The sequence below is a fragment of the Leucopleurus acutus genome (genome assembly GCF_964270905.1).
Source record: "Leucopleurus acutus genome assembly, chromosome: 11".
Taxonomy (NCBI): domain Eukaryota; kingdom Metazoa; phylum Chordata; class Mammalia; order Artiodactyla; family Delphinidae; genus Leucopleurus; species Leucopleurus acutus.
Genome location: NC_139152.1, coordinates 26,485,471 through 26,499,782, shown reverse-complemented (window position 1 = coordinate 26,499,782; position 14,312 = coordinate 26,485,471). Strand labels below are relative to the sequence as shown.

The following is a 14,312-nucleotide window of genomic DNA, read 5'->3' as shown; positions in this document are numbered from 1 at the left end:
CATTCCTATAATTAGGTTCTTTTAAGGTTAGAGGGGAACCCAAATGGGCAAACAGGAAAAGGGCAAAGAGCTGCTTTTAATTTTTGGATTGTTCATTGTGTAGAAATAAATTGATTTTTGTATATTGATCTTGTGCCATGCAACCTTGCTGAACTCATTTATTAGTTCTAATTTTTAGTGGATTCCTTAGTACCATATTACCTAACTACAAATAAAGAGTTTTACTTTTTCCTTTCCAACATGAATGCCTTTTCTTTTTCTTCCCTAATTTCCATGGCTAGAACCTCCAGTGCAGTGTTGCATAAAAGTGGCAAAAGGAGAAATCCTTATTTATTTATTTATTTATTTTGGCGGTACGCGGGCCTCTCACTGTTGTGGCCTCTTCCGTTGCGGAACACAGGCTCCGGACGTGCAGGCTCAGCGGCCATGGCTCACGGGCCCAGCTGCTCCGCGGCATGTGGGATCTTGGGATCTTCCCGGACCGGGGCGCAAACCCATGTCCCCTGCATCGGCAGGCAGACTCTTAACCACTGTGCCACCAGGGAAGCCCCAGGGAAATCCTTATCTTTGTTCCTGATCTTAGGGGGAAATTATTTAGTCTCTCACCATTAAGGATGATGTTAGTGGTGGGTTTTTCATAGATGCCCTTTATCAGGTTGAGGAAGTTCCTTTCTGTTTCTGGTTTGTTGAATGCTTTATCATGAATGTTGGATTTTATCAAATGCCTTTTCTGTGTCTATTGAATTGATCATGTCGTTTTTGTCCTTTATTCTATTAATATGGGTGCCATAGGCAGAAATATGCCCCCACCCAAAGATGTCCATGTTCTAATGCTCAGAACCTACAAGTATATTGACCTTAAAATAGGGAGATTATCCTGGATTACCCAGGTGGGCCCAATGTAATCATAAGGGTCTTTAAAAGTAGAAGAGGGAGACAGAAGGAGAACCATAGAGATGGCAGCATAAGAAAGACTTTGTCCAATGTTGCTCACTTTGAATATGGAGGAATTCAAGGAATGTGGCAGCCTTTAGAAGCTGGAAGAGTCAGGGAGGTGGATTCTCCCCTAGAGCCTCCAAAAAGAACGCTAAGCTCCTAATACCTGCTTTTAGCCCAGGAAGGCCCATTTTGAAATTCTGACCTTCAAAACTGTACAATAATAAATTTGTGTTGTTTTAAGCCATTAACGTTGTGGTTATTTGTTACAGCAGCAAGAGGAAACTAATACAGTGTACTACATTAATTGATTTCCAGATGTTAAACTAACCTTGCATTCCTGGGGTAAATCCCAGTTAATCATGGCATGTAACCCTTTCTGTGTTGCTAGATTGGGTTCGCTTGTGTTTTATTGAGGATTTTTGAGTACATGTTCATAAGAAATATTGGTCTGTTGTTTTTTGTGTATGTGATGTTTTTGTCTGGTTTGGTGTCAAGGTAATACTGACCTCATAGAATAAGTTGGAAAGTGTTCCTCCCTTTTCTATTAGTATAACCACTACAGCTTTGTTACAGTTGCTGTCTGCATGATATATCTTTCTCCATCCTTTTACTTTCAACCTATTTGAAACCTGTCCTTAATCTAGATCTCCTGTAATAACAGACTTCCTCTATAATAACTGATATTTTTTATGACAATGAAAACTGCATTTGTTATATTTTTAGCTGCTTTTAAAAAAATTAGCTGCTGAAGTAAACCTTTGTTTTCACAACTATGACTTCTTGTTTCCAAACACTGTCTAGTTCTCTTTCTTGCACTAAATCTTTAATGTTTTGGCTTATTTTTGTTTTACTTAAAATAAAACTTAGTAACCATGTATTGGGCCTGCTTTTTTTCCTAGTGGTCTACGAAATCTTTAAGTCTGAGAATGACTAAACTAGAAATTTCCCAAGACTAGGTTAGAGATATGTTATACACACAACATAGGTTGTATCTATGGAACAAGTTTATTAAACTCCTGAATAATTTTTAAAGTAATAAAATTTTAGCAGTATTTTTGCATTAAAACATTAAAAGCATTAAAAGATACTATAAAACTGACTTTGCAAAAGATATGTAAACTATATTAAAATCACTACTATATATTGTGAATAATTGAAAACCATCTAAATGTCCAGTCCTACAGATTGGTTAAATTACAAGGAATTCATGTAATAGTTATCTATTTAAAATCATGTTTTATAAATATTATATGACATGGAAAAATGTTCAACTACAGGTCAAGTTGTCCTGTTTTAGTAACTACTCTGTCCCCTAACCCTCATGGGCATGTTGCAGCTTCCCAAGGTGTTTTACCATACCTGTTGGCTTTCTTTAATCATGTTTTCTTTAATCACTCCTTTGTAGTTAAAACCTGTTCAAGCACCCTAGTTTAGTGTGTCATCTACTTCCTGCCAGGACCCTGAGAAACTTTAACCCTATTACTCTCTGGTTGGTGAAATTAAGGTGAAATTACAGAGAAAACAGTAAATACCTGTTTTTTAGAAGTATTACTATGATACATTTACTGCAGCTAATAATAGTGATGGTTACCACTAATCAAATGTATTTTTAGCTTATAGTATGCTTTATATATCATCTCATTTAATCCTTTAAATAACCCTATGAGATATAATAGTTATCGTCATCCCCAGTTTATACATGAGGACACATTCAATATCTTTGATTACTGTGAATTAATATATTGCCATTGTTTTCTTTTGTAGATCATTCACGAGAAGTCTTGGAGCAATTAGTAGGCCCAAACAAACTAAAGCAAGTGACATGGACTGTCTATTGATGCTTATTGAAGCTTATCAAAGCTATGATCTTCATACAACTTTCCCAGGAAACAACGATCTAGAGATTGGCTTTCCAATAATATGATTTATGCTTTGAAGTTAACCAGGCTCTTAAACATTTTAATAGTGCTGTTATTTCTAAGTTTGTTTGAGGAGTGATTGTTCTTGAAATGACAATCCTAGCATGCCCTCTGATGTATTTGGGGAGGGTATTGTGTTTGTTTCTTTAATAGCAAAGTTTTAAATTACCTGTTTTCCCTGGAAATTTCCTTCTCCTACCTAGATATTTGAGCTGCTGTAAGAGAAATTTACCAATATGGATAAACATTAGGAGAATTCTAAGTAAAGGTATTTCTAAAAGCATTAATTACCTACCTAGCTATTTTTTGGCTGCTACCTTCCAAATTATTTAAATGTCCACTGGCCAGAAAGCAAAGCTGAACATCAGGCCTGTAACTTCTTCACAGAATTTATTTATTTCAATGAAACAAAGAAATATAATAGTTTAATGTCATAATCCAGGACATCATATACCTTAGCCATTCAGCATATGAATGTTACTGAGTATGGCTACTTTTCCCAAATACATGCTATTCATCTACAAACTTTCATCCTTAAAGACTGCAGTCAAGAATGTGTAAGAATGAGTAAACACGAAATGTCATCAGAGGTTGTATCCTGAAGCTCTACTGGTTTCACACTGTGAAATAAACACACAGGTCTTAGTTTTCAAATGAAATGTATTACTCTCTATAATCACAAAATTCTCTGATGTATACTGTGCTTAAACTACCCCCAAATTCAGCATATTCCCTGTGCCATGAGCCTGTCTCAGTGGGACTTTTCTTAAAGATTTCCTATTTTAACTGTGATGTAGTGAATAACAGGGAAAGTGTGGTATGGTAGATTTCTTGTATATGTTTAGAAGGAAGGGTTTACATATTCAACTCCACTCCTTGTCCTTACTATTAACTACTTTATAAATGTGATATGTTTATAGCGTAGATAACATATATTGCCACTGCAAAGGTGGTACATATGTATATATGTGTAAAATGGGTAAGGCCTGTTCCATCTATGAAATTTTTCTGAAGACAAATTCAGTAAGATTTAATATTGAACACCTAACCAAGTCAATAGGTTTTTCCGCTTTGGGGGAAACTAGTTTCAAGATCTAAGGTATCAGGTTTGTAGAGTCTATAAAGGACTCATCATCCTAAAGCAGTTTGCAGCTTGACCTTCTTTTTTTATACGGCTAGTTACCTTAGCTGTTTCTCGGCACTCTGTTTAAAATTTGGGTCTCCCATCCCTACCCTACCTATCCCTGTCACCCTTACCTGTCACTCTAGACTCTATTTTTCCCCTTTCCACCTGTCACCATCTGACATGTTTTATATTTTATTTGTTATCTGTCTCCCCACCCTAGTATATAAGCTTCATGAAGACAAATTATTTCTCTTTTTTTCACTGCTGTATCTCCAATACCTAGAACAGTGTCTGGTACATAATAAGCACCCAAATATTTGTTGAATGAATAGACAAGAAAATAAATAAAAGTAATACCCGTACTTCAAGTTTCTGGTCTGTGACGTACAGAGATTAGATGTCATCACTCCTGTCCTCACAAGATAAAAGCTGAACAAACTGAAAATCATGAAGCAGTACAGTGTTTATTTCAAAATGGACTTGTATTAGTTGTAAATATACACTGCAAACTCTAGGGCAACTGCTAAAAATTTTTTTTTAATAAATATAACTGACATCCTAAGGGAGGAGAGAAGATGGAATCACATAAAATCCTCAATTAAAACCAGAAAAGGGGGAATTCCCTGGTGATCCAGTGGTTAAGGACTCTGTGCTCTCACCGCCGAGGGCCTGGGGTGTGATTCCTAGTCAGGGAACTAAGATCCCACAAGCCATGAGACGCAGCACACACAAAAAAGATAAAACCAGAAAAGGCAGAAAAAGTAGAACACAAAAAAGAAACAACAAAGGCAACAAATAGGGAACAGTTATAAATATGGTAGAAATTAATCCAACTATATCAATCTCTTTAAACGTGAACAGTCTTAATACAAACATGTTTGTCATGCTATGAAGTCATTTCAAGGATCACTGTTATATATATGGGCAATTTAAAAATATTTTAAGCAATATTTGGACGTCTCAAAGACCTTCTTGTACCCTCCTCATAAATACTTAAGAAAGGATAACAGAAACAGTGTTGTAGATATTTATTTCTGGCTGTGTTGGGTCTTAGTTGTGGCACGCGGGATCTTTTGTTGCAGCGCTCAGGCCTTTCATTGTGGCGCTTGGGCTTCTCTCTAGTTGTGATGCGTGGGCTTAGCTGCCCTGCGGCATATGGGATCCTAGTTCCTCAACCAGGGATTGGAAGGCAGATTGTCAACCACTGGACCACCGGGGAAGTCCCATGTAGATATTTAAAATTAAATCTACTCTTGGCCTCTTCAAGCTGATTTCCAACAGTGCTCCAAAGTATAATTTCCTTTAATTTTCTCTGTCTTATCTTGCTGAGAATGACAATACCCAGCAGACTATCCTGAATTTTCAAAGAATATGTCAACAAAACTCTTTCCTCTCAAATGCCATCCAGTGCCACTGTAGCCTATCATTTCCATTGATTTTAACCAATGCTGAATCAAAATTTTGAGTTTATAATTAAGCCCCAGTAGACCAATGGAAATTGGATACAACAAGAGTTGATTCATTGGGTTGTAATAAACTCTGACTTCCAGAGTTCAAGGATCACAAGATCCTCTGTGACCCAGCTCCAAAACTCCCACCTAATGATACTGTTTTCCTGCCTAAACAACAACCTGCCCTTAACTGCTTTCTCTACATTTCTTTTGAATGACTGTAGCTCTGATCATGTCTCCCTGGTATCCTAATCCCACTGGCATGTGTGTATTGTTAGAAAACATAAAATGCAAGTGTCATAAACAATTCCTAAGCAGTATATGAGAACACGAGAGTACAGCTGACCCTCGAACAACACGGGTTTGAACTGCACTTACATGTGTTTTTGTTTGGTTTGTTTCAATAAATACTACAGTACTACACGATCCACCCCCGGATGCAGAAACTTGGATGCGGACTGTAAAGTTATACATAGATTTTCAACTCCAGGGGGTGGGTGGGGTAGTCAGCACTCCTAACGCCCAGGGTGTACAAGCGTCAACGGAACATTCACAAGGCTGCGTTTTATACCTGTAACATATATCGTGGTCACGTTTTTGTTTTAAATTGGAGAATAGGAAATATAATACATGTAATCGGTACGAAATTACAAGACCCAAAAGTAAGAACTAGGTCTCCCTACCACCCTCATCCACCAGCCACCTGGTACCCTCTCAGAAGACAACCACTGTTACCAGTTTCTTTCCAGGGATATTCTATATCTACTACAAGTAAATATGCATTCTTTACACATACATTCACATGTAGGTATGTACATACATCTTTTTTACATAGTGTATACTATACACATTCTTCACATTGTTTTTCATTTATGTCCTAATGTTCTTATTGATATATAAGATCCTGACAAGCTGGGGCATGTAGTGGTGGCATAACCAATTTCTAACTGACCTTAGTAAACCATAAAGAGGCATCATAAGGTATCACAGTACTGAGTATGTAGGAAATTCTAAAATCTTCATCTGTGTTTCTTAATTGATGCCCTATTATGTACTTATCCTATATTACACACTTTATACTTTATTATAATAACCCTTTGAGGTGCAGTTTATTAAATTTTATTACTATTTTATAGGTGAAGAAATGAAAGCTCAGAGAGCTTAACTAGCCCAAAATCCCAACTAGAAAGTGACAGAGTGGCCTCACTCCGAAGCCCATGTACAGTAAGTCCCCTACATATGAACGAGTTCCATTATGAGAGTGGGTTCGTAGGTCCAACAAAGTTAGCCTAGGTACCCAACTAACACAATCAACTATACAGTACTCTACTGTAATAGGTTTATAATACTTTTCACACAAATAATCATAAAAAACATACAAAAAAAATTTTTTTAATCTTACAGTAGAGTACCTTGAAAAGTACGGTAGTACGGTACAACAGCTGGCATACAGGGGCACTTTAATATCTTTGAAAGTTCACAACTTGAAGGTTCGTATGTAGGGGACTTACTGTATTCTGTACCATACCAACTGCATCTCTGATCTTAACAGATAATTTTTTTTAAATATAGTATTCTTCTGTATTTTTTATTTTGTTTAATTCAAAGATACATCACAGTTGTCCTCAACTATAGAAAGAGACTCTGCTAAAATATCTAATTCCTCTCAGCTACTTGAATTATATGTGGATATTGCCTTCTATAATTATATTCCTATAGCAGTAAAACTAGAAAAAAATTACAGATAGAGATTTCTATATTTGGCTTACTGCAGAACAAGTTACATGACAAAGGGTGACAAAACTTCAACCTTCATATTTTGGAAACAAGATTTGCCATTTAACACAAATTTCCTTCTTTGAACTGGACAGTCTTTAGGGTTAAACCCAAACATAGCTATATCCATATTGGAGGTACTTCAACAGCTCAAGGCTGAAATTCCCACACCGTGCTTGTTGTCAGTCCGTTGTTCTCCTGCCTAGTGGGCTCTGGAAGTGAATATTCTGCTACTTTGTGCAGTTGATGCTGAATGCTATGTCCACTGAACTGGGGTCGCCCAGGGTCACCAATCAGTACTCGAGTTCTGTAGACCCCAAAGCAATTTTTCAGCCATTGATGTATACTGTCTGCAAGGTCTTCATCATAAAACATATCTCCAAGCACAACAAGGTCCCACTTATCTTGTTCCAAATCCAGCATGTTTTTGGTTAAAATGGGAAAAGGATTCAGTTGGTTCAACTCACAGTTTAGTGTAATAGCCATTCCTGCAACTTTAAAAAAGCACATAGTGAATTGGTATATGCTAAGTTGTTTTAATTCCCTATTAATTAATTTAATCTAGAAAATCTCCAACAATATGTTTTTTTTCCCATTCTGTTGAAAGTTGTTTTTTTAGGTAAAGAAGCCTAAAGTATATGCCAATATAAGCTATTTCCTGCAATTCTCAAATATATGAATATCCTGAAAATAAAACAATACCAAACACCTGGAAATGTTGTGGTTTTAAGGAACATTTGCTGATCTACAAGCCTTGTGCAGCAGGATGACAAGTTGGACCTGAGACCCCATACACAATAAAGCTCCTCAAGGGCTAGATCCTCAGTGAAAGGGAAGACTAGAAGAAAATCAGATAAAATTAAACCTTAGCTGTCTCAACTTGGGTTCGAATAGAATAAAATCTCCCTCAAAGACACTGGCCTATCTTCACTTGGGTTTTGGTCAAATAAACACTACCTACATATTTCAGGAAATGCCTAGCCCAGCAATGACCAACAGTTAAGTGCTCCCAGGTTGGTATCACTTTGGTATATCTGCCAGACACAAATAGAAGTCCTCCTGTGAAAAATGCACCATCAACTCAGGCCTCACAGGATTCCCACAGATAATGTCCCACTGAGTAAGTTCACAATATCAGATTATAAGATTCACATGGAAATGGGCTAGGCTATGAGGGGTTGAGGCATCTGTAGATATTTATCCTGGAAGAAAAAAAGATGAGCTTCAAATATTTTAAAATGTGAAATTCTTACTAGGGTCTATGTCATTGGCCAAGATCCTTAAAGCTCCACTCATCTTAGCAGCGATAGCTGTAGCTCCGCATCCACTCCCAATATCTAACACAGATTTTCCTCTGACAACGTCAGGATTATCCAAAAGATACCTAAATTAGAAAGAAAAGGGAAAACATTATCTAAGATAGAAGAAGGTCAATAAGAGGTGTACAAAAATTTTTCTTTGGATTGACTGGACAAAGAAATAGTGAAACTTAGCCGAAGAATTTGGTCCAACATTGGCAAGTTTGGCCTGACTAGAATGAGATAAAATGTCAATCTTAAGAGCTGGGCAGAGGTGGCAGAGAGAGGACCTAGTCATTTTGCTCTTTCTCTTTGGCAGGTGTGAAGAACAGTTCCATACAACTGACTAATCATGCTCTTCAAGTCAACTTTTTAGAAGTAGTGAGCACTTACTGTGATCCAGAAACTACTAAGCACCAAAAAGACAGACTGACAAAATACTGCTAAAATCAGGACTCAGTAAGCTAGATGCAAAATTCACAGTCTCCTTTTCATTGTTCAACAGAGAGTGGTTTTACCTACTGCTTGAACTGTTTTATAATGACCTCTCTGGTAAGGTACAATCAAAGTCCAGTTCAACCAAAGAATTTGGACCTGGGCTAAGTAATTACCAAGCAAGTGAAGATGAATGGGAAAACACTGAAATAATAAATGTCAACTGACACTTGACCTTAGTATTGTAATAATAAAGAAGAGCAGAGGGAATTCCCTGGCGGTCCAGTGGATAGCATTCAACGCTTTCACTGCTGAGGGCCCATCAGGGAACTAAGATCCAGCAAGCCAAAAAAAGACTAAGGAACTATGGCAAGGCGGGGATGTAGTACCCTGTCTAAAGGGGCAGCTGTTACCCATCTTGAGCTAATTGTTGCCCCACAGAAATGGGGTGTTATCAGAGATTTAAATCCAGTGTTATCAGATATTCTTTTATTTATTTATTTTTTTTTTTTGCCTTGCCTCGTGGCTTGTGCCGTCTTAGTTCCCCGACCAGGGATTGAACTCAGGCCAGGCAGTGAAAGCGCCGAGTCCTAACCATTGGACCACCTGGGAATTCCCCAGAGATTCTTTTTTTTTTCAAATCGAAATAAATTTTTACATGCAATCCCTCAAGTTTTAAATGTGAGCAACTGATGTTTTTTTTAAGTTTACAAGTAAAGGCCAAAGAAAATGCATCTGTGTATCACCTATTTGTGACCTCTGATTCAGACAAGTCTCTTAAGGAATTCGATGGCACTTATATTTGGAGTTGATAAACAACAACTTGCATAGATATCACTTAAAATGTATTCTTTTTAATGATATAAGTAAATAAAGCTTGAAAATTTGGCAACACAACAGCCAGAATATTGGACTTGTTAGATATTGGAAAGCTTTCCAGAACTTAGGATTCTCCAAAAGCTCTATGTTTGCATTTATTTATTTTGCATTTAAAACTATATACAACCTGAATTCTGCTAGACCATACCATTCCTGTGAAAGAGAAGTCCTTATCCTTTTCCTTTCAGTTTTGTAACCTCAAGGCATAAAAAGATTAAATCATTTACCAGTCTAAGAGCAAAGACTAGATTAAAATGCTATAAGTTCTTGCCTTTGTTTCAGTGGCTGTTTTAATAAAAAGCACTGTGTGAATGTGTGAGAAAATGTCCTAAAGAAGACCTTTGCAGTATGGGGAGTTAGAAAGGGGGAACCTTAAAAATGCAGAGGCAGTGCCGCAACTAAGAGCCCGTATGCCACAACTAAGACCGAGCGCAGCCAAATAAATATGTTTTAAAAAATAATTTTAATGCAGGTGCAACTCCAGAGTTCACCTGAGTAATGTCCCAATCACTCACATCCCTCATCCTTTGGGAGCCTGGGAAGAGCCAGTGATGGAGGAAGTGTAAGGTTTAAGGAGCAATATTTACAGGATTAAACCAGGCGACCTGAAGGACTGGGGTTTTAAGCTCCACTGAGGAACTCTGCACGGGCCATGCATCATGAACCATGAACCTGAGAACAGTGTGAGATTTCTGGATCATGACCAGCTACCTAGGGTCTTGATAGCTGACCTAGGATTTCTCTTGGGGAGAGAGCTATATATCGGGAAACACCTTGATAAGCTTGGAGCAGAAGGTAAAACTATGCAACAAAACAACCCAAAACTTTTCCTAAACTGCTCTAAATTAAGAAAAGAATTTGGGGTTTTACTCTGGTTTTCTGTGAGGAGCAGGGAGAACAAGGCATTGGAAGGGGCTGAAAAGAGTAAGGATATGCGGAGCCCTAAAGGTTCCCGCTTCACTTACGGCCGTACCTAGACAGGGCTTGGCCTCCTGGCCAGTAGACTGCCCAGTAAGGATCACTGTGGGGCCACAGGTCAGCTCTTTCCCACCAGAACTTGCATCTGGGGGTCAAAAGCCGCAACTGGATTTCAGGGGTGAGGCTACCACGGCTGGTGACTTCAGTGTTCTCCTCCAGGAAAGCTTTCATCTCAGGGTCCAAAAAGCTTCCGGTTCCCCTCCAGGGGCAGTGGCCCCAGGGAAACAAAGGAAAACCGCTGCTTCTCACAGCCTTCCGAAGGACACCACAGCGGTTCATGGCAAATGATGTAAACGCTCTCCAACCTGGGCTCAAGGCCATCGGTCCTGTCCCAAAGCACAGGTTTGTTGGTGCTGCTCTTGATAACAGCTGCTCCTCCTCCTCCTTCCTGGGGAAAGAATAAGGGTCTGGCTGCCAAACTGATCTCAACTGGAATCTCCGGACCTCTAAAAACATAAATAATACTGAAAACTCCAAGGCTCACCAACACTTCCAAATCCTATTGCATAGTAAGAAAATGTTAGTGTTAGCTCTGTAGCAGATGCTGCACAAGTGCAAGTTCATTTTAGGTGAAAGCGTTGGTGCATTAATTTAGGAAAATCCAATCTTCTAAAAGATGCCTTTCCACAACAGAATCCTTTTTAGTAACTTATAACAACAAATATACAAGCATCTGATTTTGATAGAATCCTCAGGAACACGCCTTTTACATAAAATAAGGTATACCTTTAAAGTTCTTTCATTCATTTAATAAATCACTTCCCTTTAAGCAGGCACTGTGCTTGGCAACTGTGAACAAAATGAAGTCCCCATCTTCAGGAAGCTTAGATTCTAGTGATGGAATAGAGCAATTATCAGGGCAAACACAGTTCTTGCTTTTATGAAGTCTAGCCAAGATTGTGCAGATTACCAAATTGTAACTGTGGTTAGAGATATACAAATTATACTGACTGCTCAATAAAGATAGTCCTAGCATAAAACATCAATGTAATCAAGATTCAGGTGTTTTCCTAAAAACAAACAAAAACAAAACAAACAAAAAACTATGGATTTAATTGTAATAAAAGAATATCAACTCCCAAATCTCTTTCTGTAAATACCTCTGATGAGTCATCTTTACCAAACCTGGACTTAATAGAAAGACACCTTGATAAAAATAAGAATAAGGAAGAGCAGTTTAAGCACAAATTATACACCCAGTTGTTTGGGACCTCTGATCTGTTCTGCATAAATATATAAATAGTCTTACATCCACCCAAGTACTTAGAGTAGGGGCCCCAAACTCAAATGCCTACCCAGGGCCAGACTGGTGGTAAATGAGTGATGCAGGCTGGTTGTTAGATCACAGAAGGGCTGTGGCAAACTGGAAACTATTTCAAAACAGTCCAAAGGAGCCAGCCAGGGGACACGTGGCCAGATCTTTCAATTTCTCAAAACAATCCAGCTATTTACCCATAAACTCCCACTTTTAAACGTGGGCAGTTAGTTAAAATACCAAGACACGAGGAGGGGCAAAATGTCTGTCTGTGAACCAAGGACAGACCTTAAGTGGGTGCAGCCCACGTTTATTCCTTGTAATCTACGGGTCTCTAACGGCCTGACCTCATTGGACTAATCGTGTAGGGAAGGATTGGGTCAGCCCTTGAATCTCACGAGCCTAAGGTTTGAAAAGACAGCAGAGCAAATACAAGATGATTGATTTTGGACACCCTGTCATGCAGACCGATGATGCCCCGCCCACGCCAGCACCAATGAAGCATCCGTTATGAATATGTGATTATGCGGTGGACACTTGGTACCTGGATTAACTGGTACGGTGAGAAGACAGGTTTAAAGGGGCAGGTTACAAAGTGTTAGCACGTAACTTCCCTCGAAGGAGGACGGGAGTCAGTCTTAAAGGGGCAGGCACAGTCCTCCTTTTCTCCTTACCTGGCTGTGCTAACACCGTCCTGGGAAGCTAAGCACAGGGCAGGTCTGTCATTCGCCTTTGCGCCTCTTTTCGCGCCTTCTTTACAACTGCACGCTGGGTCCCACTTCCCCCCCAGAGCCAGTCCCCAACACCCAGCACCCCCACCCCCGCCCTGCGTCCCCGCCCCGCCCTCCTGCTCCGCCCTCCTTCCCGGCAGCACTTTCTCTCCCTTACCTGGGCTTCTTAAAGGGACAGGAAGTGCGAAATCAGCCGGCGCCCTGACCTCATTTGGGAAATAAGGGAATGTCAAATACTGATTTCTAAAAAATCCACTCTGAAGCCGTGGATCATCTGCTTCGTGTCAATCACACTTCTAGGCACTGAGCAAAATAGACACAGCACAAACCCTTAATGACGCTTATATTCAACTGGAATTAAATCATAATATGTCATCCCTTTTATAATAATTTTCATACACGTACAATCTTTTTTGTTTTTCAACTGTAACTCCTCATTTCAATAACCCTCACTGATTCTCTTGCTAGTAATAATTCTTAATAGATGTTCAAGATCAGTTTGTCTAGGGACTTCTCTGGCAGTCCAGTGGTTAAGACTACACGCTTGCACTGCAGGGGGCGCGGTTGCATCCTTGGTCAGAGAACTAAGATCCCGCATGCCGCCCACCCCCCCCACTCCCCACTCCCCACCCCCGGTTGAAAAATCAATTTGTCTAAGGATTTTTTTTTTAATGGATGAGCAATCAAGCCAGATTATTTTTGGCTGCCTTGGGTCTTGTTGCTGCGCATGGGCTTTCTCTCGTTGCGGCGAGCGGGGGGCTACTCTTTGTTGCCGTGCGCGGGCTTCTCATTGCGGTGGTTTCTCTTGTTGCAGAGCAGGGGCTCTAGGCACGCGGCGTTTCAGTAGCTGTGGCTCGCAGGCTCAGTAGTTGCGGCGCACACGCTTAGTTGCTCTGCGGCATGTGTGATCTTCGCGGACCAGGGCTCGAACCCGTGTCCCCTGCATTGGCAGGCAGATTCTTAACCACTGCGCCACCAGGGAAATCAAGGATTATAGTTTTTAGCCAGCTTCTGTATTCTATCCCAGTGATAGTTTTAAAATCGATCTGCTTCTCTCCATCCCTCCTGCCTCTGCCTTATGATTGCTTGCTTGAATTCCTGCTACTGGTCTCTCTGCAATCCTGCCTTCCTCTACCCCATTTTCTATAGTGCAGCTGAAATGGTTTTTTCTGAAACTTTCATTCCATAGTCCAAAAAAAGGCCTTACATTCCTACAAGATAAGATAAACCAGATAAGCCAAGAGAAACAGACTGTAAGCCCTGAGAAACAAACGTGGATTTTCTTTTCTATTGTTTGGTGTTGTTTTTGTTTGTTTGTTTTTTGTTTTTGGTCACGCCACTTTTCATGCGAGATGATCTTAGTTCCGCAACCGGCGCCCCCTGCATTGGGAGCTGCCTGGTCCTAACCACTGGACTGCCAGGGAAGTCCCGCCCTTTTGTTCTTTTTAATTGAAAGAACTGTCTCGCTTTTATCAAAATTGACCCAAATGCAACAAAGCAGACCCATCAACTGTCTGATAACAAT

The 14,312-nt window shown here is 39.6% G+C and overlaps 2 protein-coding genes across 5 annotated transcripts in view; one reads left to right on the top strand and one right to left on the bottom strand.

Annotated features, from left to right (window-relative positions):
- The window catches only part of AMN1 (antagonist of mitotic exit network 1 homolog), a 65,717-nt gene extending 60,935 nt beyond the window's left edge, over positions 1 to 4,782 (top strand). For all 3 annotated transcript variants that reach the window (XM_082851112.1, XM_082851114.1, XM_082851113.1), the window contains exon 7: positions 2,704 to 4,782. In XM_082851112.1, coding sequence (XP_082707238.1) covers positions 2,704 to 2,777 — 74 coding nt within the window. In that variant the 3' untranslated portion in view covers positions 2,778 to 4,782. The remainder of the gene's footprint in view (positions 1 to 2,703) is intronic.
- Positions 4,783 to 6,013: 1,231 nt separating this feature from the next.
- Positions 6,014 to 12,799, bottom strand: ETFBKMT (electron transfer flavoprotein subunit beta lysine methyltransferase). 2 transcript variants are annotated; one of them, XM_082849901.1, is made up of 4 exons: positions 12,731 to 12,799; positions 10,797 to 11,189; positions 8,465 to 8,595; positions 6,014 to 7,705 (listed from the first exon to the last, which is right to left on the bottom strand). In XM_082849901.1, exons 2-4 carry the CDS (start codon positions 11,120 to 11,122, stop codon positions 7,362 to 7,364), a joined length of 801 nt encoding a protein of 266 aa, XP_082706027.1. In that variant the 5' UTR covers positions 11,123 to 11,189; positions 12,731 to 12,799; the 3' UTR covers positions 6,014 to 7,361. The 2 variants fall into 2 exon arrangements, with proteins under 2 accessions (XP_082706027.1, XP_082706026.1); XM_082849900.1 differs by lacking the exon at positions 12,731 to 12,799 and having other exon boundaries at positions 10,797 to 12,212.
- Positions 12,800 to 14,312: the final 1,513 nt, after the last annotated feature.